The sequence below is a fragment of the Cygnus atratus genome, chromosome 6 (genome assembly GCF_013377495.2).
Source record: "Cygnus atratus isolate AKBS03 ecotype Queensland, Australia chromosome 6, CAtr_DNAZoo_HiC_assembly, whole genome shotgun sequence".
NCBI classification, from domain to species: domain Eukaryota; kingdom Metazoa; phylum Chordata; class Aves; order Anseriformes; family Anatidae; genus Cygnus; species Cygnus atratus.
In genome coordinates this window covers 17,508,851-17,535,320 of record NC_066367.1, presented here as the reverse complement: position 1 = coordinate 17,535,320, position 26,470 = coordinate 17,508,851, and the positions used below count along the sequence as shown (strand labels likewise).

General features: G+C 36.1%; 1 protein-coding gene across 6 annotated transcripts in view; it reads right to left on the bottom strand.

Moving 5' to 3' along the window:
- Positions 1-3,402: 3,402 nt before the first annotated feature.
- The window catches only part of LNPK (lunapark, ER junction formation factor), a 39,631-nt gene continuing 16,563 nt past the window's right edge, over positions 3,403-26,470 (bottom strand). For all 6 annotated transcript variants that reach the window (XM_035567470.2, XM_035567501.2, XM_035567476.2 and 3 more), the window contains exons 7-13: positions 23,479-23,559; positions 23,339-23,390; positions 17,451-17,675; positions 12,945-13,050; positions 12,183-12,253; positions 10,726-10,896; positions 3,403-4,360 (exon numbers count right to left, since the gene is read on the bottom strand). In XM_035567470.2, coding sequence (XP_035423363.1) covers positions 4,164-4,360; positions 10,726-10,896; positions 12,183-12,253; positions 12,945-13,050; positions 17,451-17,675; positions 23,339-23,390; positions 23,479-23,559 — 903 coding nt within the window. In that variant the 3' untranslated portion in view covers positions 3,403-4,163. The remainder of the gene's footprint in view (positions 4,361-10,725; positions 10,897-12,182; positions 12,254-12,944; positions 13,051-17,450; positions 17,676-23,338; positions 23,391-23,478; positions 23,560-26,470) is intronic.

Below are 26,470 nucleotides of genomic sequence, written 5' to 3'. Positions count from 1 at the left end.
TGTACTGCCATGCAATAATAGCCAAACCCTGCTACATTTTCTAGAAATTTTCAAGGTCTTACCTTCTGTAAGTGCTTTAAGGCCTTGTCCTGTCAGACAAAACTTTCCAATCCCCTCCCACCTGCTGCCCCAATTGGGTTTACCCCACTGTTCTTTAAACCCTTCCATCGGCTGGAGTACTCAGTACTGCTGCAGTACTCCTGTACCACAGCCTTCTTGATCTTGACCTCGAGGCAAGCAAATACACCCCTAGTTACATGCTTTTGATAACTTCTAGACCAGTCCATAAATGAAGACAGCTTCCACATCACTTTTGTTTGCTTTTCCTTGCAAGCTTCTACTTTTCCTCCTTGTAGACTGAACAGCTCTTGAGACAAACCACTTTCTTAATAGAATTCCACTAAATGATCTATTTCTGTCAAAATGTCTAAGGGCAATCAATTATGTTCTCCTTCAGAGTAGGTATTACTGTAAGAAGTAGCATTCCCTTATTTCCCTGTTCTGAAGTGTTCTTAGTAACACTTAAATTTGACCAACTGACTCACTTCAATTTATTTTGAACTAGAGCACTCGTTTGTCTTTAATGGCAGATTGTACATAACCAAGATAATTCCTCTGTAATACAACTATTTGGATAAAAGGAAACCTCTGCAATTACTCACAGTATTTCAGAAGCAATAAAAACCTAGCACCAACAAATTTCCCAAGTACTACTTCACTACTCCACTTCAAGATTTTGTTCTCCATCCAGGCCGCAGGAAGAAAGGGAGCTTGTATAAAATTTCCCACAAGTGTGATTTTCTCTGGACCCAGCTTTCTAGTATTTTTGAAATAAAATGTGATTCAAGTACATACTAGGAAGTCAGAATACAGCCAAAACATGGAACCATAGTATTTTTCCTGTGCTTTCTTCCATCCCCCCCCACCCCCAATCATTCATGAGGCAGTCTGCAATTGGATTAAATATCACCAGCAATTAGCAAGTTTGCTCTGCATAATCCTACTTCAAGTTTTTCAGTGTCACAGACATGACTAAGTGTGGCTATTCAAAATCTAAGCTCTGTTTTCTTGGCATGTATTTTTAGATTTTGATCTAGTTCCTCTAGGACAGAGTATCTTTCTTACTATTGACTCTTACAGTAGACAGAAGCCAAGAAGCACCTGCTGCAGAAACAGAATCCTCTTCTCTTGTGTGTCAGGACTGGGGCACACATCCTTGGCAGGAGTTTTGGCAGGAGTTTTGTGAATGCTTACTGTAAATTGAGGAAAGCCTAGTCTATCATATATACCTCCTGAGTCTGAATTTACTTGCAGATTAATTCACCTTCTACCCTCATTTATCATACCTTTAAAACATCGAAAAATTAGGAAGTTAAAAAATAGATCTCTTTACCAAAATACCTGGATATCTTCAACATCTTTTGCAAACCTTCTGAAGCAATCAGGAGGGAATAAAAATGGGAACAATTTGCTTGGATACACTGTTCTTATTGCCTTTTTTTTTTCCTTCCTTTCTCCCCTAAAATCAAAAAAGCCTTTCAGGGAAACTGTGCTTAAAACTCACTTGTTCTCTCCCCCAAAATTCTAGGTAGCTCCTGGTCTCAAGTCTAGGGTTTTTGCTCTTTAACAAGTATTTATTTTCACGTGAGGTTAACTATCGTTACTTGATCCTTTTACTAAACCGATAGCATCAAGCATTCCTTTTGCAAGCTGCTAATGTCACATTTAAGAACATTTGGAGGAATAATGCTTCCCCTCCACACCTGATTCTCCTCTTTCCAAAAAAGAAATTCAGATTCCCAACAACCTTACCCAGCTGAAAGCATCAGTTTCCTTGACAAAAGCAGAATAGCTGACAGACATCTTCCAGGCTAATGAAAAAAATAATTAGCTCTAATATCAACAGATTATTTTCTCAGTCAATTCAATAGATATTATGTATTACAGCTCAGTGATTGCTTGTTAAGGAAAGGAAATAAAATTACTCTATAAAAAGACACCCAAGATAAGATTTTTCAAAGGAAATAATACACACCTAGAGTAATCTCAGATTCTGAAGGGACAGTAAGTAATTCACGCAATAAATGTATCATACACAGGATTGCGTGTCAAATTTTACTTGTTTCTAGTGCTTGTCAGTACATCCAACAACTAACTGGTCTGAACTACTGAAGTACCTTATGGTTTTCTTTCCAACAAAACAATCAGCCTCTGAACAGATAAACTAGTGATGTACAAAATACAAAGGAGATATTAACATCTGAAAGTCTTACAGAATAATGCATAAATATTTCAACTTTCAGGCAAAATTATTCCCATTTCTAAAGACATTTTGGAATGTAAAATACATTCTCTTAAAGAATGTATTCCCCTTTGTACCCTGTACCTCTCTCATATCCTAATAGAATATCTGAAGGAAAGAGAGCCCGTTTTCTTTTTTATTTACAACTAAGATAGTTACACACAAGACAGTTACTTGTTTTTACTAAATGTTGTTTATATAAATATAGCTAAACATCTACAAACACTCCTTTAATCACTTGCCTACATTCTGTTTAGAATTCTACTAATTAAAATATGAATTGCAATTTAGTTAGTGAACCAGAAAAAAAGATTTCCTCATTTATCTAAATAGAGACTCTCTCCTAAACTTCTATCCTGATGAAACGGTTGAGCTTTTAAACTAACCCTAGAGAATTAAAACAATTATTTGGAAAATAAATCATTGCTGTTCAGGTAAGAATTAATGTCTCTTATTAAGAGATGGTCACATTTAGAAATATGTTTTACTTGTAGAGAGCTTTTGATTTACTAAGATTGAGCCTTTGGCTGCCTTTACAACATAAAACCATTTTACTTTGGGACCAAGACAATTTAAAAAAAAGTTTGAAGTTTCCCCTTCCTTCCATATTGTAAAGTACATTGAGGACATCACACACATTATAAAACTAAAGAATCAAACTACACAGGCTCAGCATGTTTAAAAAAATAAAATCAGTTTGATTTAGATGTCTCATTTCTATGCACCAGAAACATGCTAGTCCAGGTTCCCAGTTGTTAAAAATAACAGGAAATGCACACAAGTCCTTAGCTTCAAAAGCTATATAAACACATACAACTTCAGTAATCCAGCAGCAAATGTTCATTGCAATTTTAACCATAAATACAAGCAACAGACTTTAAGCATAGTTGGAAAATCTTTTGGTAACCACATGTAAGCTCCCACTACCGATGAGGGATCTATTGATATTGTAAGGAAGCCACCTTAGCAACATATATACATGCTCCTTGTAACATGTTATATTCCTCCTGAACTTCTACAAAGCTTCTACAAAGTAACTGTGGAACTGCTGCATACAGCAGAACAGAAGTTCTATTAAGTTCTAGGAATCACAAAGCAAATCTTGCTGCTAGATGTCTTTATTTTCCTTTAACAAAATACACAAAGGCACAAAATTCACTTATATCTTGTCATTATTGTACAGGTATAAATAGTGCTTTGTATTCAAGTACAATCAAGTGCAGAGACTTTCTATATTTTATGTAAACACAAAACAGTTCCGTATGTACGTGCCTCTGGTTCATCTGCAATGCAAATACCAAAGGAGATGCAATTTTTGTGAGTGTCATCTAACTTAATTCTGTCAAAAAGTTAGACAATGAATAACATTAACACCACTGTAATGACACTTTCCATGTGCTTAAGTCAAATGTCGGATGACACCTCAGCTTGCAAACATCTGTATTTAAGATGTACTCAATTCAACAGGGAAGAATTAAAAAGTATCTTTAAGTTCACTAGATCAAACTTACTAGGTCAGTTGTGTTGTGGCCAGTTTGTGGCTCATCATTTGACAGCTAGAGGCCAAATTTTAGGTCACCTTTAATAAAACTTACTTTTAAATTTTTAAATATGCAAATTGAGCAACGGCTATGACTGTTAGACTTCAACCAACTATACATTCTGTGAGTTAACTTATTTAAAGACACATGCTTAATTTACAATACTCACTTTCACACATAGCTTTGACATACTGTGGCAGTTGAGGCAGTTTAAGCTCAAGCGAGATTTTTAAGTTGTACCATTTAAAAAAGCTCACCTGAATAGTAACAACAGGCATGAACAAAGCTAAAAACTAGCTACTGAAGGCACTTGAAGTACTTTATTCAGCTTTCACTAAAGATTCTTCACTTTGTTCGGTTGAAATAGCAGAATCTGAAATATAGTCTTCAGTTGTTGAAACATTTTCTGCTACTTCTTTTTCAACTTCTTCAGCTAGCCCATCATTCAGCTGCTCAGCACTTAGTGCTTTATCATCTGTCTCATTTGTCTCAATGCTCTGGGATGGTTCTTCAGATTCTGTGAAAAGAAAAATGATCAAATAACCATTTTCAGAAATGAAGATATAGCTAATACTTCTAGAGGGCCTGTGAAAATATTTTGTAATCACAGATTTCAACTAGTCACCACAAAGTTCTGAACTGCTAAAAATTATTTTTCTAAAAAGGAGGTCACAGGTAAAAACTATAAAATTGAAGAAAAAAGAAAATACTATGTAAAAAGTTCACCAGACCCCCCTGAAAATATTGCATATTATTTGTATCCGTTCACACTCAGAATCTTTCTAGGCTTGTTTGTTTAATGAGAGAGAATGCCAGAAGTAAGACATTATCTTAATTCAGCTTTTGCTTGGTAATGGAAGTGATAGCAACTGTACAGCTTTTTCTGTATAAGTTCAACCACCACACAGAGCCTAAACACTCTACTTGGTGGAAACTACATAGACACACACAGACACAGATTTCTAGGTTGGAAGAGACCTCAAGATCATCGAGTCCAACCTCCGACCTAACACTAAGTACTCCACTAGACCATATCGCTAAGCTCTACATCTAAACGTCTTTTAAAGACCTCCAGGGATGGTGACTCCACCACCTCCCTGAGCAGCCCGTTCCAATGCTTAATAACCCTTTCGGTAAAGAAGTACTTCCTAACATCCAACCTAAAACTCCCCTGTCGCAACTTTCGCCCATTCCCCCTCGTCCTGTCACCAGGCACATGGGAGAACGGACCAACCCCCACCTCTCTACAGCCTCCTTTAAGGTAACTGTAGAGAGCGATAAGGTCGCCCCTGAGCCTCCTCTTCTCCAGGCTGAACAAGCCCAGCTCCCTCAGCCGCTCCTCGTAAGACTTGTTCTCCAGACCCCTCACCAGCTTGGTCGCCCTTCTCTGGACTCGCTCGAGCACGTCCATGTCCTTCCTGTAGCGAGGGGCCCAAAACTGAACACAGTACTCAAGGTGCGGCCTCACCAGAGCCGAGTACAGGGGCACAATCACTTCCCTAGACCTGCTGGCCACACTGCTTCTTATACAGGCCAGGATGCTGTTGGCCTTCTTGGCCACCTGAGCACACTGATGTAAGGAGCCAGGTAATGTAAGGATGCCATGTAAGGAGCCAGGTAATTAGAAAAAAATACAGAAAAATCCAGTTCCCAACATCCCAAAACCGCCAACAAAAATTACTGAGTATTCTTAATCTTCCTACTGTCAGTTTTCTTTCTCCTCATCTGAACTCTGCTTATTTTCTTCAGCCTCCAATTCTATGAATGAGTTTGTGCTTTCTCCTGCTCTAGCCCCTCCACACCTAAGTTACATTCCTTCTTTACTGCTGCTGTTGAAGCTTTAGTCACAAAGAAAGTATAGGATGGGAGGAAGAGAACTCCATGCCTTCAACTCATGTGTAGTATAGTGCAAACGTTATTCATCTACTCAGGTTCAGTCCTTTATTCCTAAGAATTATGATCCAGCAACCTGTAAAACTGACTTGTTCTTAGCCTGGTCAATCTAGGGATTGAGGGAACCATGCATTTAGTGTGATTAGGAAGATGCTGAGCATCTACAATGGGCTTGAGGACAGCCCCAAGGACAATTAGCCACTAGCAGAAACTTCCATTGAAAAGCAGAAAGCCTGATAGGAGGCATGTTCCAACCACCTATATTCAAAGGAACAGGAAAGGGATGCTGCTCTCACTCTTATATTCTACTGAAAAGCATGGAGACACTGTTTCCCAAAAGAAAAAAAGTCAGGTATTTATTTTACATGACCTTTCCCTTCACTTTATTTAATGAACTTAGTGAAACTGCTGAAACTCTGCAGAATATACAGTTAAAAAACAACTTACATGGAAAATTAATAATTAAAGGTCTGACAAAATTAAGAAACTAAAGAGTAGATACTTTAAACTAGGAAGCTGTGGCAGTCACAGCAAGCAATGCTACTTGTTTGCTCCAACTGCAATCATGATCAACCCATATTAAATATATACAGTGATTTCATTTTAAATACACTGACTAGTGAAGAGTCCATTTGATCTTAATACTAAGTTATTTAAATTACTGCTTTAAGTGCAGTAGCTGAAAGATAAAGCTCTGAAAGTAAGCTTAAAGATGACAAAAGAAAGGTAGCACCCTTGATGATCAGTTATTAATACATGATTTAACTGAATGCAGCTACACATATATAATCTCCACAGCAAACAGCCTAAGGTAAGTTTAAGAACTGTATCAACGCAATCTTAAAAGCCCTGCTTCTGGCTACAGAAGTTCTGTTCCTAGCACTTCTGCTTAAAGCTCAGTATTTACAAAAGCATATGTACTTCACACTGTGAGAGGTCAGCTACCCCTCTTTTTGTTGCAGAGTATTTCATTGCATAACCAGTGGTATTGCAATACTGTATCGCTACTAGGTCAAGTAGAAGAAACATGTCTGGTATGCAGGTATTCACAAAGCCAGAAAAAAAAGCGTAACCAATTCTTTAAAAAAAGTTAAAGTCATTGAACTTGAGTTAAGCTGACAAGGATCTACTGAGAAATCAGAATTCTAGCCATACTAGCTGAAGGAAAAAGCATAGCAGATACTTGGATCTTTTAGAAGAAATAATGGCTTACAAAGATATAGCATACTCATGGTGTCCTGCAAAAATAGTGCAGATTTGGTAAAGAAGCAGCCAAATCTCTGAAGCAATTATTCCAGACCAGGTTTCTTCTTTGTTTGGTTTGTTTTTTTGTTGTTTTTGTTTGTTTGTTTTAAAGAGTAAACTGAGACGATTTTGACCAGAAGCTTATTCCTTAATACTTTGTCCTTGACCAGTTTTATTCCTGAAGTTTCTGTTCCACCTGTAACGTTTGCCCAAAGCCATGCCACTTTTGGTAGAACTCATGAATAAGCACACTTGGAACAACTTGGAAGAGTTTTATTTTTGAAGGACAGCATTACTGTGAACACTTCTGTTGAAGTACAAACCAGATTTTTGCATCTGCCTTTTAAATGGAAATCCTTTCAAACATACTAACTGTTGCTGTATGTCAAATCTTTCTTCAGATGTGCTAAAAGCATTAAATCAAAATATTTCATCAGATGGTCAAAGAACTCCATACAATCTGGAGACAGCAAGGGAAGTTGTCTTCATAAAGTCCAGATTTCATCACGGTGATCAGAAGTTCAAAGTAATCTAATGAAGACCTTTGAACATCAGCACTAGATATTCAATACAAAATACTCAAGCTGACAAATTTACTTGTTTTCAAAACATTGTTAAATAACAAGCCTATATCAAGGATAGTGCAACAGTACCAAACATAAGGAAGGCAAAATCAATCACAGAGTTAAAAGTAGTTCCTGGTGTTTTAATGTTTGGGTCTTATACAGAAAAATATTACTTCTAAATGCTCAGAGACCAGTCTTTGATAGAAAAAACAAGCCACTTAAAAAACGAAGTGAAGTATATTACTTCATTCTGGTATTAAAATTTCCGAAGTTACACTGCTGAATAGTGAAGCATGACGTCTGTGCCAGTAATCTGCATCAGACTGACAGCTGATGACTCCATATTTCCAAAGGATTACAAAATCCAAGGTTCAGTGCCAACAGCACTTCACATAACCATTCTTCAGTTCTCATATCTATAGGAGTAGCACATAGCATGCTTGTCACTGCATGAGCACACAACTGCAAAAAAGATTCAGCTTCATGCTCTACTCATTAGTAAAGTAGCTGACTAGTGAAAAAATATTTATAGCACTTCTGCATCACATTAGCTAGCATTTTTTTTTCAACCTATATAGCTATGGTTTATTTGAGTTATATAGAAGGTTTGGATATCCCCGTTGTCAACACTGTGGTGAGTATGGTTTCTTGATGTTAGTGTTTGTTTACATCTAAGCAAAGATACTCTATTCTTGCTATGACAGCATTTATATTACTACAGTGAACAAAAGCCTTCCCCAGAGCTATCCCTTCATAGCTTAAAATTACAATCAAGGAAGCCAAGTTATGTTTCAAATTAGGGTTCTGATGGAAAAAGTGATTTACTGAAAATTATATTCTCATTCGTAAGAGATTACTTTGTGGCAAGACACAGATAATGCACGATGACAAATGGACTGGGTAGCACTGGCCTATGTTGCATCAACAAGACATCTCAGATATTAGTTATGTTAAATATTAACACACACTATTTCTGGCTGCTTACTAATTACCAAAACAGAATGGTTCATATCATCTTGTAGATGAAGTATTCAGAAAAGAGCAGGATATTTAAGCTACCTAAAAAGAGAAGTCAGCATACCAGTTACTCATTTCTTATGCCTCTTCTCAAGACTTTCAATATAACTTCTTAGCAGGAAAAGAACTGGTGAATAATCCCCACAGTGCTTTCTTTTGTTGTTTTTCATTTATTATTTGTAATTAATGGGGCACACCAGAATACAAGACCACACCAAAAAAACAAGTAATTTTCAGTGTTAAAGGTAAGCTGAAGATTTCACATATACTGCAATAAAAACATTGTTTTATCCTGAAAATTCTGCTTTCATAAAAAGTAAAAAGTATTTTGTAGAATTTTCACTCTCACATCTCAAGTACTTAAGGAAAATCTTGCACTAATTCTAAAAGGCTTTACTTTGTTTTTTAAACATCTATAAACTGGCTCAGCAGCTCAGACCCATTAAAAGCATAGTCTGATAAACATTTCCTTCAATGATAATACCAGCTTAATTAGCACCCCCCTCTCTCAAAACCTCTAAGAACCTGCAGTTGAATAACACTTAGAAACCCTCAAGGCACACACCTCCAAGAACTGAAGTCTTTAAGGGCTTTTCCATTTGATTCACACAGAAGAAAACCTGAGTTTTGAAGACCCCAATAACAAACCATGGCTTTTCTACAACAACCTGTTTTTTAAAAAAAAAAAAAGTAGCCAAGAAGCTACCAATCCATACTCTACTCACTGAAAAGAGTAAGACCACTTGAGAGCAAAGGTGAAATTTGCATTGTCTTAGCTAGCTTCACGGATCTGATTTAGGTCTTGCTTCACTACTTTTATCGTGAAAGAACACTTAAGTAGTTACATTCACTGCTATATCTGTTGCCATTCTACCATAACTCTCCCTCTCCTCAGCTGTGCTAATACAATTGTTAGAATCAGGTATATTGACATATTTAAGGCAGACTGTAACCTGTGGCACAGGGACAAATGCAAGGAAAGAGAAAATGTCTTAATCCACAATACTTGAATATGAAGCTTTTCAATTACACCGAGTGATATGTCAAAATTAATTTCTTCCCTCCTGTATTTTGTTCCATCCTACAAAACAAGACACTATCCCCCTTTAGGTGACCCAGCAACGAGTTAGGGAACTACACTGAAAGTGACTGAGGACACTTCTTCACTGAAAAGCAGTTAAGAGAACACCATGACACAAGAAAAGAAACCAAACAAGTTTTCCATACAACGCACCCTTCATCAGACTGCACCCAGAGATGGGTACAGTTAGATAAGTCTCGTCTATCAGTCTCACTCAGCCTTCCCATGCCAGAAATTAAAGCAGATGCCATTTTGTACTCAGTATTAAAGATCAAACAGAAGTATTCTGCTACATTCCAACAGTTTCCTATAGACAACACCTTTACAGACTGAATATCAGGGCTGTACCCTCTTCAGTAACTTTTTCCCCACATGCTCCCTCGTTTTAAACTAATGCAAAATTCCATTAAGTATTCAACAGCACAGCCAACTGGAGATTCTTTGGTTTGAAATTATAATTTCTGAAGTCTTTTAAAACACTGCATCTTCCTGTTGGCTGTATACCAGATGCCTACTGTATCTGCAGACTATAAAATGTCTCAAAAGGAACTATGCTAAATTAAAATTGACAATTTGTGTTTGAACTCCCTGATTTTAAACAAGGCAGTTTTACTAGATTTTCCTGCCCTGAGGAAAACAGCAAAAGGAACAAAGGCAGAAATTCCAACACACCTTAATCAAATGACCTGCTGAACACAGTGGAAGTTAACCACTTCAGGACATATTCTCTTCTTAACTAATTTACAGCACTGTTTTCCATCTGTTTATCAGTACCACTAGAGTGAAGAGTTTTGTTACGCCATCACTTGCATGAGACATTCTGCTTAATATAATGAAATTTTAGGGTTCAAGAGAAGACAACAGCATCAAACTAAGCTAGAAGCAGGGACAAGATTTGAAAAAATATATACTGTACCTACTATGAAGTTGTTCTTATAAAAAACTCACTCAATATACATCATATGTATGTAACATTTAAACATATCAATGAAAGCTGGCACATTCAAAACCAATGAAATCTCCCTGTCCCATGCACACTGGACTTTAAATAAGAGCAGACATCATGAGATTAGCACATACCTTCTGTCTGCTGATTCTCCTGCGGTTTTCTCTCTCTTGACTCTGGATGCTCAGTTGCCGACTGCAGTTCTGCAGGTTGCTTTTTTTCAAAGCTGAAATCTGGTAGTCTTGGAGCCTGAGGTCTCGTTTTTCTTGCAGGATTCAGGAAAAAGCAGTAGGCACACCTAAATGCTACACAAAAGCACACCCAGTAAGTAGTCTCATTAAACAATTTAATATTTCACCTTATTCCTCCGCAATACCCTGACTGTCCAAAATACTAAAAAGAATTAATTAATAATAATGCCTGAGAGTATGTCCATCAAGTTTACAGAAATTGTTCCATATAGATCCCTTTTCAACTTCAGCATATATTTGCTTCTTAAATACCTGTTTGCTATCACCTCTGCTGCACTTTTACTTTTGTCCATCATTGTGAAATATTTGACCACAATGAACAAAATAATGCAATTCAGTACCACAAGATGTTGCCACACAATGTTCTTCTATTCTTTCCTACAAAAGACCTAAGTTAGAAGATAACTTTTTTTTTAAGATATCACTATGCTCACCCTTTGATTAAGTGGATGCTATGGACGCTTCATATTTCCCTCGCTATTTGCTCCTTGAGGAGCATTCTGCTCCAGTGATGCTTAATTAAGAAAAAAATTTTGTTCTGAAGTACAGTATCCCACATAATAGTTAAGTGAATATTTTCACTGAGACGGGGGGGATGATTATTTCCTGCACATTTGAACTGTGAACACACCTGAGCTAAGATGATACAGACTAAATATATTCAGATGCATAGGAAACTTTCAGCCTATACTTTTACAGTGCTGTGTATTTTCCTCGCAAAATTAAGAGAAACAAAATGAAATAGAAGACTCATCAACATCCCCTCATTTTTTAAACATCAGGCTTACACTTGTGGCAGAAAGGAGGCAAAATAAAACATCTGTGTTCAATAAAGAGCTGTGTCTGTCTTAAGTTATCGTTAGCCATAAATTCACATATAGCCCCCCTGGGCTTGTTCCCACTCCTTTTCTGATACCTCCCCAAGATCTTCTTGCCAAAGAAAAATTTTGTTTAAGTTCTGGTAAAAGAGGAATACTTTAATGTCAGATAGTTTCTCGATATAAAACCCTTCTGAGAACCATTTTAAACCAGTAGCAATTTTAAGGGATGTACTGGAGGAAGCCTATTTCTACTGAAGAGCTTTCTGCACATAAAATCCTTGGCCTGACGGTTGCAATAAAGTACTTCTTTAAATCTTAAAGCAAATCTTAAGATACAGAGCAGTAAGTTACCATAAAACTGTTCCCATATGAAACGACATTTCACAGTGTCAGTTAAATACTTAACTGCAACCGAAATGAAGCATGATGCATGTCAGTCATGAAACAAACCAACTACTACAGTCTGCTACAGATTAGTTCTCACCTATGTATTCAAGCCTGCTACACATTAGTTCTTACCTATGTATTCAAACTCCTCCTTCAAAGCCATACCATTGTGAGAAAAACACTGCTGACATATAAGGGCGTACCTAGAAAACATGAACACTATATAATTACATACCTTTAAGCAGTAACACATTGAAGCAGGAGATGCATTTTACCATAGATACTGACTAACAGCTTAGGTATTTACTCTTAAGAGGTAATTTCCACAGTCAAATGGATTTAGTTGGCCCTACACAATAACCATATATTTAAAAATAACTTTTAAAGTTGGTTTAGAAACAGTGAAAGATTCTCACAGTTGAACAGATTTTTAATATCAGCAGTGTCAGAAAATAATATCTAAACTATTTACAAGTTTATACTTCATTAGAATACAGTCAGTATGAAAAGTGATCATGTTTAACATGGAAATTCAGATACATCTGGAGAGTTCTGAATGCAATCTGAAAGCATTTATAAAGGTAATAAAGCTAAAGTGATAATCAAATAAGTTGTGGGGGTTTTTTTGTTAAATATAATGTATTCACCTACTTGAGTATCAAAAGATTTTTCTTTTTGTATTAGATGGCCAATACTGTTCAAAGTAGAGGCTAATCTTGTCAGAATGGTTACCATTTTCCCTACAGATTTCCCATGAAGCACTAAGAAACAGCCATATCATAAGAAAGTTTCTGACAATTTGCAATACTTTTAAACTTGAACCTTCTGCTTTAAAAAAAGTTAAGAAGCTCCATATTTATGTATATTTATGTATTCCCTTTAGCAGTATTTTACCTGTTCTGAGGACCATCACCAACCAAATATTCAATAACTCTGTCCACAATTCCTCTTTCTCGAGGAAGAATAGGTCTTGCTAAAGGAGGGCCTGGAGGATGAAGACCTAGGAAAACATGAACTATGTCAAATTGATTTTCAACTATACTACTGTATATAATCTTTCGCTGTGCATGCTAGTGCAATAGAAATTCTGCCTGCTTAATATGAATTACCATATTTCTTAATCTACAAGGAAAGCTGCAAGTTTTTTCAACCCACAATAGTTGAAAGTTCTACTGCTCCTTCATCTTATATTAAATCATTTTACTTTCATGCTTTAAGTTCTTTAGAAATTATTAATTTAATGATGTACTTAATGCATTAATAGCATTTAATGATTATTCACAATTATACGTTTCTTAAACAAGCAACTTAGAATTGAGTTTTCTTTATACAGTCTGAATTCTGCATGTTCAATTCTTCAAATTTACACCAATATATCTGCTAGAAATCAATTACAACACTAAAAGAACTAAAAATGTTACCAAAGAAGCCCCCACTGGTTTCTGTGCGGTTACTGGATGGCAGGAGCCTAACTGGAAACATGCCCAGTGTATTCAGTCTACATATTAAACCATCTAGCCACTTGATATGTTTGCATCTCCACATTTATTGGGAAGTTGGATATTTTCAGTTATGCTTAGTCTAAAAAGCCAGACCACCACTATTGATATAGATATTTTTAAATTCTATGTGTTTAACTACTATCAAAATAAAACTCCTTTAAAAACAAGTAACAACAATAGTTGCTACCACCTTCACCTCTATTTACATAGGGCAATTAAAGCAGATGAATGGCACACATTTGTCTTTCCACACACAGTTTTAAAACTTCTGCTCTACTACAAGATCATTACAAACTGCCAATGGCCATTTATGTAGCTTTCAGTCCTTACTTCTACCTTCCCTTCTAGCCTTGACACAGAAGCTAGGCATAACGAGCAACAAAATTTGGTAAGAAACAACACCATTCAAATAACTAAATAGCTAAAATCACTTCCCAAGGACACATTCCTGGCCAAAAGGCATTTTATACAAGTCAACAGCTTAGGTGGACTTTTATTGATGACATTCAGCTTTTGATTCTTTTTTCAATTTACTATCTGTCTAGTATTTTTCTTGGGAAGATATGTTTCACAGAATCTCCTATAAATGACTTAAAAATACAAACAGACTACCAAAAGAGTAGTTTTTGTTAATAAATTGAACTAATTCAAAAGGGCATTTAACTGAAAGATACCAAGGGAAAAAAACAGCGGCTTTCAAGCTTCTCAGACGATAGATTTATCTTTCCGGTAGCACTTAATGCATGCCCTGGTGCTGCTCCCAGCTAAAATCATAGCTCCCAGCAATACAGCTCATGTTTTCATACATATATGCACAGAAATAGCATGTATGCCACGAGTATAGAGGCAAAGACAACACAGCATGTCTTGCCATTTAGTATACTGATCCAAGATAGGCTTTCAGTTTAAACACAGCGTTAGATGTAACAGACAGCAATTACCATCTCAAACCTGATATCTTTTATCTCTCACAGATAGGAGCAACAACGGAAAAAGTTACTTATACCAGAATGTGCTATATTCAGTTGTAAAGCTGAAGTTCAATAGCTATGTATGATTATCTGGATACCCTAGGACAAATGTCAGAAACACAGTTTCAAGAAGTAGGACCCAAATATTTGGAGCAATGTCCTCTCCAAGTCCTACATGCAGAATGAGATTAATCTCATCCTTACCATTGCAAGGTTTCTGTCAGTTCTGGAAAACTGACCTGAACAGACTGTCCTGATCGTTACAAGTACAATAAATTTGGATAGAAAATACTGCAATTTACATGCTTAATATACTTTTTAAAATAACTCTTGCTTTCACAAACAAGGGAACTGAAGTCAAGAGATATAAATCAGGGAATACATTCCCAAATTATTCTTGTATTCTGGGAACAAGTAGTACTCAAGACTAAGAAAATCCTCAAAGCAGTCACAGGAAAAAAAAAAAAAATCAGTCCAACATTAGCTAGGCAGAACTCTATTTCATAGATTTTGAAAAAGCTGCCCAGAGAAGACTTCAAGCAAAATACATTTGCTAAAGCTTCACAATAAAAGGCCCAGTGCTTCCATTAAAAAAAGTGAATGGTCGATGTTTGACACAGGTGTGAAGGCAAAGATCTGAAAGACTAAAAATCTGCAATAAAATTAAAACACTAAAATAATTTTCCTCAATATCTGGTTAACACTCAAACACGTATTTAGTATTATATTCAAAAGATATTGTTTTCATATGACCTGTATATCACAACATATGAAAGTTTCTAGTAGTTAAAAAATAAGAAATATTAAGTAAAAGTACCTAGAACGTGCTCCAAGAAAAACTTCAATTACCTGCTTACTAATAACTCAAACCAACCATCTCAGTTCTCATGCTGTTATGGACACCAGTAATTAATATAAACATCAAAAGCAATCATCGTAGAAAGACTGGTCATTTTTGCAAATCTTGGCAAACTCTCAACTACCTGCTGGTTATTAATTTTCAAACATATGGGAGCTCCGTGGTAATACACGTTAAATTGATTCTCCTCTACAAAATATAGTATAATGAAAATGAATTATTAATCTTCTCCACTTTAGAGATAATTAAGGCTATTCATATTTGTTGCAAGCCATGCATAAACTTAGATGCAATGATATTACTCTTACAGATACTGAATTTACATACTTCTCACTACAGTTACATGACTGAAGTTTTATGCGATGGGAAGGTTTGGGAAAATTCAACAAAAAACAGGGCTTCCACATTGACAATTACAGCTGCTTCCAATGCTGCATACAATAGAAAAATGTGTTCGTTCCAGTGAAAAAGTGTGCCTATAAAGCATTACATATTTTAATTAATAGGTTTGGCAACTGTCCTTTTAAAAGCGTTTTTTTCCCCTCTAAACATTTTCTGCAGTAAAGGCTAACATTCATCCAGCTTATTCATTGTGCCTGAATCTTTTTCCAAGAAAACGAAAGAATATAGCCGATACCATTTTATCATATAGCCAGACTCCTAACCGAGAAGGAACATGTGATGTTAAACTCTGTAAGGAATCTTCAATAAGCAGGTTTCAGTAAACACCTTTTGAAACAAAACAACCAATTTCTTTGTGTGCGAATCTAATTTCTGGTACTTCAAGATAATCAGAAAGTATTAATAGTTTGCCTTTGCGGTTCATTCCAGGGATAAAAGCAAAAAATAGCAGTTTCATAATACAGGTAAACAATTACTAAGCAAAAATAAAGCTTAAAGGATCTTGAGAAGAGCTAAGAGACCACAACTCTCTGTGACTAGTTTATTCCACTATACCAAATATTTTGAACAGGCATGTTAATTTCAGCTACCCAAGGTTTTCCATTAAGAGACAGGGTGCCAATGTACAGTCCTACTTTTAGATTGTACCATGGAGGTTAGTAAGCAAGGAAGTACAGGAAGACTTTACCTGAAGTTAAAAAAAATCAGGGAAATGCAGCAGATAAAATATTCTTGATCATTGTATAAAAAGCAAAGAACAACTCCAAATTACAGTGGTGCTGAAAAAGAATCTTGGCAAGTTGCATCCCTTTTACTTTCAAGATGACATTTTTTATCTCCTTCATTGCTTTGTAATTCAACTTGACAAACATCTTGCAACAAATGGAAGTCCTGGCACTACCCTGTCCTGCTTCACCTTCAACAAGCAGAATGAGAACATCTGCCCCTCCCTCAAAATCTCTCAAATTTTAGAACACAAACTAAATTGCATAAGAGGAATGCTGTCTGATAAAGTCCATCCCTTCTGAACAGCAAACCAGAAATGAAGGGAAAAGCATTTTCAGGATATGAAACCAAGTTTTAAGGAACATCCAGATTTTGACCTGTCAGTAACACTTGACTATTGTACCAAACTAACATACCACTTTAGAAAAATTCAGCTACACCACAGACAACTTTTCTGGCACATTTGCTATTTTACACTTTAATCTATGAGTATAGATTGCATGAGTATACCTCCTAGAGTAAAAATTTAAATAAATGTCAGGATGCATGTTAAAAAATATGTGCAGGGTTTAGTGAGAAACATGAATGTATTCGGAAAGTGTTCTCCTCTGTACCTGATTTATATAACTGTAGAGCTCTTCTAAACTAAGAACATAAAAAGGTATGCTATATTGTTGACTACAGAATACTGCAAAGTTTTATTGCCATTTAAACAAAGAAGCCATAACAGTTAAATGAGCTCAGGCAATAGGTTTCAGCATCAAAAGGCGCCAGCTGTAAAGAGTTATGGCTAATTGAATATGGAACTCCTGCTTAATCAGATAACTGCTCTGCTATTTCCAAATGAAATGCCATTTCCATACTGTCTGAAAATGGCCTATTTTATTGGTAACCAGAGAAAACAATATAAACTGTAAATAACATTAAGTGTTCTGTTTACCCATTCCAGGCACTGAAGTAGCAGGGGATCCAGGGTGCCTCGGTAGAATGTTTGACTGCAAGGATGGCACAGCAGTTCTTTCCAGTGGCCCACTCAGAGCGGATGCATCCCTCTGCAGATTAGGAGATGCTGTTACTGGAACAAGTGATTTTGGAGAGCCTTGTTTAGGAGTTGCAGGTGTGGGTGTAGAAGCATTTCTTTGAGCTGTGGTCCTCTGACGAATTTCTGACAAGAATATGTGCGTACTGAATTTAACATTTAGCATTATAAGCAAGAAATAGTAAAAGCATATTAATACAGCCACTCCAATCAGCCAGAAATAACCAAGTGAAACAAAACCAGAAGTGTCCATAACTAAAGATCACCAAGTGCCTGGCTGAGCACACCATAGAAATAAAGCCAGTACACAATGCAATGTTTTAATAGTAATGATTGGTAACTGTATATTTGGGGTAAAAGCCTTACAGAAGACAATTAGCAGATGCCTACCTTATAATTTTGTACTCTAAAGCAGAACGTTGGAGATACCATCAGGAAGATTCAAACCACAAAGTATAGATGGAACTGACTACTTTTTTACGCTACAGCTTAAACGTGTTTCCAAGCATTTAGTATGGGTGTATAACTATTCAATGTCTAAAATACCCAGGCTAAGTGCCCAGAGCTGTTAGGAAGTTTGCAGATAAACAAAACAATTCTAAAATGATAACAAAACATATGCAGATCATCATAAACAGATTATATAGTTTTGTTCACTCTCTTCAAGAACACTACCAACAAACCGTGTACTCAGATTGTCACAAAGCAAGAACAGGCTCTACTGCATTGTTCCCTTACTTTTACCTCTTCTCAATCCACTATCATGGAGTTACTACTATGTCACTACCATGAAAAACTTTATAGGTTTCTTCAGCTCTTCTTACCTGAAGCCAGAGTTCTCATTAACGTCAATGGGAATATCATCCCAGTAACACATTCCAGTTTGGATATTATAATATCAAGTCACATAAAGTTGAAGTTTCATTATATTTATACATGAGTTTATTTACCAAAACAGTGCCCAGGAACAGCCATCCCTACCATCTATTTCTCATCCTTCTCGTACCTTAACACCTCTAGAGAGTCTTTGAAATACACTATTGCAACATCACATTGAAATTTACCCTCATTTCAGGACTCTGGACATTAACATGGTTAACACAATGGCTCAGGCTATCTAAAGCTATATCCCAAGAATGTCTACACCTAAGGCTACAGTACCCTCCAGAACAACAGTTTCTAGTACCCACAATATTTTGTATGAACTTGCTTAGTTACCTCTACAAGAAATGGAATTTCATATTGGAATTGGACTTCGAATTCATCTCCCTGAGTTTCAAGATTAGAAATATTTTTCTGCTGACTTTGCAACAGGCTAGAAGAGTTTCAGTTCTTAGCAGGCAGTTTACAAGTGACCACAGGGAGATAGGTATGCTGAAGTCTTTTGGAACAATCTCTGTCCCTGGAAAATAAAACACTACCCCACTAAGCTTTCGTATGTGCTGGGGGGACAGTAAGCATGTGATGAGAACTTGTACTGCATAAGGAAGAGCTGCTATCACTGAAGTACTAGGTTAAACATAAAAGTTCAGTTGGAAAGTTGCCAACATCCAGTGCCAAGAAATTGCAACAGATGTAGGCTATGTTCTTGCCTACTGATCTGTACATATGAATAGCATTAGTAAACACCAAAAGAAAGTAAAGAGACTAGAGGTTTCAGTGAGAAGACTGCAACCACACAAGTCTTACTAAAAACCCATCTAGCTCAGTTTCATATTGAACAGAACAAATTATTAGCTTTCCCCTTCCACACCCTCATGGACATTGCTGCATTAACTGACGCAACTTGATCTTCCAATTTAGATCACCCAATGGGTATGAAGATCCTGTATGTTTTTAAGTTGATATTAGCATGTGAAATTGGGCCCCTTGTTATTATACTGCTCACAATCCAGAGAACAGGATAAATTAGTGAGCTGGTTGCAGAAATTCCTTAAAGGTTTCCTTGGTGACTTGTTTCAATTTTGAAGACTGCGTTTTAACTGAGAATTCATTTATGATAAACTTCACTATTGACATTTGAGAGCTTTTTGTGAGAGACTTTAGTAGTAATATTTCAAATCTGCCTACACTAAAATAACTACAACACCCTCTCCATTTACTCATTCACAGCTCTGGGCAATTCTGACCAACAATCATGACTAATCTACAAAAAATACACTGTATTAATAATGAACCTCCTGCAAACTTTCAGGCTTCCATAATTAAAGTCCCACAAGTTAACTGAGTAAAGTATCTAATTGGTTCTCTACTCACAACATTGCTACTGCTAAGGTAATATGAATGAAGCTTTGCAGTTTTCCAAGCTTCGCCCCCCCCATGAATTATTTTCATGCATCTGCTAACCAACTGTTTGCATAACTTAAAAACAGACCTTTTATTCTTCAAGAGTACTGCAGTCCAAGTTTTGTACTTACTGGCACTGAACAATATTGATACATAGGAGACATTAATAGGTCTACTTAAGGAATATTAGGATATTGCTACTGGTGAGACCACTTTATCTTTCATGTTTACAAGCAAAAGTATTCTATTTCTCCCTCACTTCAAAACTCCCTTATTTTTATACACCATTTGTGTAAAGAGCTAGAGCACAATGCAGGCCAATATGTAATTCACACAGCTTGTTGGCTTTAGTGGTAAAGATCAACTAAGAATTTTTTCTTCCTTTTGGTGCCTTTACCCAATCCACAACTTACAGCCATCTGTTATCGCATTATTTTTAATTCAGATCATGCAGCGATCTCAATCACAATATAGCCCCACTAACAGTTGTATCAGTACAGTTAAGGGAGCAGGTATCAACAATAGGATATTGTTGTTCTATATTCATTCCACTGCCAATACATACTCTTAACCTATTTTCTTCATGTAGCCAGAGTACTGAATGCTAATTACCTCTAGCCCTCAAAATATTTCTTACTAGATAGTTCCTTCTGGACTTCCACGTGTTTTCTTATGCCAAATCTCAAGATTTACATGAATCATCTGTTAAAACAATCAAAAAATTTAAGATAGCAATTTTAGAAGTGATAAAAATCACAAAAACTGCAAAAAGATCAAAGCACACAAAAGCTGTAATTGTTTTTCTGAAAATTAACTACTCTGTAATGCTGACTGATTAAATATTTGTACTAAATAATTTGTTTAATGTACATTTTCATTTCAACTGGTAAGTCAAAAATGTACCAACTCCTTATCAACTGCTTCATATACAGTAAGTTCAATCTGATTATACATTGGTCGTTATTTACCCACTTTTCAAAAAAGACATCATTACAGAGCTTAAGATAATTAGTTCTGCTACATGACCAGTGTCTCCAAACTGAGACAAAATGACCAAGGAAGGGTTAATGTTAACTTGTAAGCTTCTATTTTAATTTCCAATTACTAATTCTACTGCATATTGCATATATGAAATTACACCATAACCACATTAAGGTGCTATCTTGTTGTGGTAAGTTGTATACTGCACAGAACAGAACCTAGTATTTGTTTGGGGCAGATATTATTTAGTGTAAAGAAAATAAGCTTGTACTTTTTTGATACTTAGAAATTGAATGAATTACTGTACATACCAACAATGGGTTATTTAGATAAGTCTCCCCATTTTCACAAGCTAAAGGCAAATACAGTGTCCCCCTGAAATACAATTCTGAATAATCAACTTTACATGAACAACAGAGAAGGAGCTCTACATTCAATGTGTTGAGAGAACAGACTGGAAAAAAAAGGATTTGTACTGTACATGAACAAAATCATGCTTATGATAGCTTACAAAGTGTTTTCCAATATCCTTGCCAAAGTTAAACTATTTTTGTTCAGAATGAAGCAAATTGTTTACATTAATATGGATGCACCCAGAGAAGTTGCATGTTTATGTTTCAATTTTCTGAGTTGTCCTCACTTAGTCTCTTGTTGATACCATGATACGGTCCAGGAGCAGTATTTACATTCCTCTCAAATGGAACTAAACTGAAAGGTGCCCTCCAAGCTAATGTGTATCAGTTCCATGTACCAGTCTACAGCTAGTACTAAGTAAACCCCCATAAATACAGTGTAGACAGCCTCCTTAGCAACAACTGTTTCACTCTACAAATCTACTATTTTACCACCCTTAATGTAGACCACTGCCTACCATGCCAGGGTTTTGGAAATTTGGAAATACTTCCAACTCTCTCGGGCTTCTTTCAGACTCCTATTACAAATCAAGTCAAAGTCAACTGTGCACCACATGCTGGATCCAACTCACTTGTGTTTGGAAACTCTGAGACCTGGATCAAAAGCATGTGCACTGTACTTGATAAACACAAGCATACACAAGAATAGTTAACTATCACACAATATACAAATTGCTTGTCACCATTGCTGCGTGCATAGCCTGGGGCAGCAGGGAAATGAACAATTTAAGAGTTTCAAAAAATGCTATCGAACTCTCAATGCCACCAGGGTGACTAAACACTTCTTACTGTCTATTTCATTTATAGCTAGTTATCTCTAGATCTCTAAGTAGAAACAGATGGCTCCAGGCAGTTTCACCCCCTAGTCAGCATGGGAAAGACAGGCAAGGAGCAAACCTGAGAAAACATTGCTGTGCCTAGGCCACCAGAAGAGAAAAAAAGCTTTACTGCTAACATACCACATTTTAACTACTCACTGCCAATGTCAGAAAGGAAGGATAGGCTAAAAGCGTTTTCATGACAATTTAAACCTAAACAAGAAGAACAAAACAGTGCATTTGACCATGCAGCTTACAAAAGAATATTGCTCGTAAATATAGGTGCTGTGCACCCACCAAGACCTGCATTTCAGAAACAGAAAAAGTGAAAAATTCAGTTCAGTTACTTCAAAGCCTTCTGACAAGAACTAGACACGGAAGTTTACAGTTTTAATATATGCAATGTTTCTTTTATGGAAAGTGATGTACATCAGATTGTTTGATTTGAGCATGAAACCCTACAGGTTTAAGCTGCTTAAGACATCAAATTAGTTCTTACACTTTCTTGAGACAGATTTTTGTAGGTAATCTGTCTTCATTATCATTATGGAAAGTGGCCTTTAGACTGAAAACAACTATTAACACACTACAACTACAGCATGCTATACTCAACTTTAAGAAAAACCTAAGTATATTTTGTTTGCATAAGTTTTTGTTGTTTGTTTGTTTTAAAAACTTACAATACACATTTTCAGCACAAACACTTATTTGGACTTTCCAGGCTAGAAACCTGAGTGCAACCTAGAAACAAGACTACCTTGAAATGCAAATATTTTTTCTTATACTATTTTATATAGTAGCACCCTTACATGGAAGAAACTAGTAAGGAACCATTCATTTTTAGTATCTAGATGATACACGATTTCTGCACTAGCTTTGTGGTATCTACCCATCTGCCATACAAAAATAGCGTAAGTGTTGCATTAGGAAAGGTCCGACTAGACAGAAATGGTAGCAGAATTGAAAAGCTAAGTCAATGAGCATCATATAAGATTTGACAGCCACTTAGCATTCAAAAAAATCCAAAAGTGTGCCCCAAGAACTTCGTTTTCTCTCTGCTTCAGCATCAGCATTAAACATCCTACTGTCTTGAATAGCATCAGCCTTTATTAACAGATCCACTGCTTGAAAAAATACAGAACAGTAAAAGGCATAGTCTAATAAACAGTCTATTAACCCTAAATAGAGGTCAATCAATCTACAAATCTTATTATAGACTACTTCTAGAGTGCAAATTGCTATGAAAGATGAGCATCTATGCTAAAGAGCAACCATTCTACAGGGTTATTACCTTGTCCAGGTCTTGGGGTTGCAGATGTTCCAGCAGAAGGCAGTTCAGCTTCCTGCCAATTAATTTAAAATAACATTATTTGAATGTTCAGTTCCATGGTACCTTTTATATCAAATCAGTATTGGTATCAATATTCTTACCTTTGCATTTGATTCTGGATCAAACCTTTCAAGAATTAATTTAGCAGTCTTGTATGTTTCCTTCTCCATCACTTCCTCAAGCTGGAAACAAAAGGTTCCACATGTCAAGACAGAACTCTTCGAAGTACTTTCTCCACCCCCACCCATCTACAAACAACATATAAAAGTTACCAAAACATGAAGCTCTCTGCCCAGAGAACCAGTACTGTGTGCAGATACCTGCAGATTTGGTGTACTCAGAGATGAAGCTTTGCTTTCAAAAAGTTCAGCAACTCTAACAGGCTACTTGTATTTAACAGCTTTATTGCAAGGAAACACCAAATATTGCTAATTGTTTACATATAATGAGGAGAATAATTACATGCACCAACTTCAATAATGGAATGTGCAAAAATCTATCAGCCATCATTATTGGAAGTTATTAGACATGACAAGCGAATGACAGGCAATTCCTTAGATTTATTTCCTCATAGCACTTAATGCTATTAATTTAAGGAAGGTCGTTAGCCAAGTGCTTTACAGAATAAAGTCTCCGTGCCAATTAACTGCTGTCAGCATTGATTTTAGATTATTTATTAGCAGAAGCAATTAGCTTGCTGCAAATGCTGTGAAAACTCACTAAGTAGAGAACAGCCATGGAATTTGCTCAAATAACTTTAAAGGCTAGATCTCCATCTTTACAGCAATTCAAACTGCTTTTCCGAAAAAAGGGGAACATGTTAAGAATTTAAATAAAAAATTACTGAGAACTATGCATACTTCAGGGAGTGTAATTAAAGCACTTCATTATTACAGCTTTTTATTTACAATGCACTCAAGTGGCTTTATAGCTAATACATGGGCTTAATTAAAAAAGTAATCACTAGAGAAGTATCATTTTAGTGGTTAACAGCCAACATCAGAAGCTTAACTTTAAAATGGAAATAGTTGAAGTTATGACAAATAGCTAATATATAGAGAAATTATAATGCATTTTACAGTATCTTAAGCAGACCTTTTCTCCTAGATATGCTGACTAACGGCCACGTTCAGCTAAAAGTGGTTTTGTTTGTTTGTTAAGTTTGCTGTTGGCATAAACTGCAAAACTGAAAAGGTCAGTGGTCAAAAAATTAAGTTGCCTCAAACTCATTTATCACTGCTAAAATAACAAATGGGGCATATTAACATGACTTTTAGGCCATTATTTTGCTAGTGAGAAACTAAGATTTCAACCATTCTGTGTATCCAGACCTTGTATTGGTTTTATATTTAGGCAGACCTCAGAATTACAAATAGACCTCAGAAGATAAATAAAATTCACTCCATTTAATGGATACACAGTATCCATTTAACAGCCCACTCCTACACACAAACAGAAGTTTAAGACAAGGAATACTACACAGGCTGTTAATTAAGGACTGTTAAAGCAAAAGGGAACGACTAGGGAAGTAGAAACCAATTTCCTAAACTCATATTTCTGCAGGACTTTGGACTTAACCCACTAACTTTGTAAAATAAATGCCACACAGTGTGCAGTAAGAACAGAATTAAGGGTTTAACAGGAAAAATAAAGTATTTATTGCTTATAAAAGTGCAAACCATAAGGCAGCCCTTCATATGAAGGGGTGATGTTAGTGAGGTGAAGCTGCAAAGTGGGTGTTAACAATCAGTGTCAATATGGCCCCCAAATCAAAATAAAGAGCCCTAAGTCACTTTACATCAATGAACGTATAATGCATGCATGTGCCTTTATAGCAGCATTGGAAAGTGAGAAAACCTTCAGCAGGACAAAGAGACTTGTAGGAAAAAGTGAAAATAGAATGTTCCACCATCACCTGACACTTGCCTTACCAAACAGACTTCTTGACATACTAGTATTTGATACGGTGGTAGTTTTTCGTGGATACATAAATTTTGCAAAAACGGTAATACATTATTTTGACGAAGAAAAATCTAGCTCTCATCACTAGATTCCAATGTCAAAGTTATTCTCACCCACATCATTGAATTATTAGATAATTCAACAAGTTATTCTTCATATATTGGAAGTTATAGACTTATAAATCTAATAGAGCTGAATCTAAACAAGAATTCAGGTTCACAACCTAGTCTTCACAAGTTTCTTGAAAACTCAAAAATTCTCAGGACTTCTATAAGCGCATACACAGATCCTGTGGTTTTACTTCTAGAATATACGTTTCTAAAACACATTGAAATTTGGCCGACAATACCATAAAAGGAATAAAGCAGATCAAGCTTTCCTTAATGATTGAGCAAATTAGTATAACTGCTGGAAACAAATAAGGGCTTGTGTGTATAAGCTTTAAATACTAAGTCTGAAGTCCCAAAGCATAGAATGAACTTGCTTGTACACTGCTGCAAGTTTATTTATAAATGCAACTCAAAGTACTGATTCCTGGATCATTCACCATTCTGAAACAACCTCAGAAAAGTAAGTTCACCTAGTGCTGAGCAATGGAACACACTGAAGTGCTCTACTCCTGCTCTTTTTCCCATACTACACTTCTCCGAGATCCAAAACTTTTCCCACAAAAAAATTTTCTACCTTCTGCCAAAAGGATATTCATGATCCATTATTAAGTTTAAATGTTGAGTAACCAGAATCACGAGTGAAGTCTCTATGAAGGTTAACACCACCCTAATCATGTATTTTCAAACTATTTCACAGAATTAACCACATCTTAATGAAGAAGTGTGGTTGTGTACCACATTCTCTCCTATGACTAACTGCATGGATGACCTCCTTTCCAACTGGCAACCAAAGAGAATTCCTGCAGAAACTACATCAGTTTCCTATATTGAAAAGTAGTATGAGTAACATTTTAAGCATCTTGCAAATGTGATTTAGCAACTGGAAATTCGAAGTATTGGCACCGTGCAACCTACTTAGCCACCATACCAACATGCGAGTTCTTAAATTTAATTACTTAGTATGTCAAGCCTCACTATGGAGATGTTATTTCTTTATGTTCACACAACCCTACAAAATTCA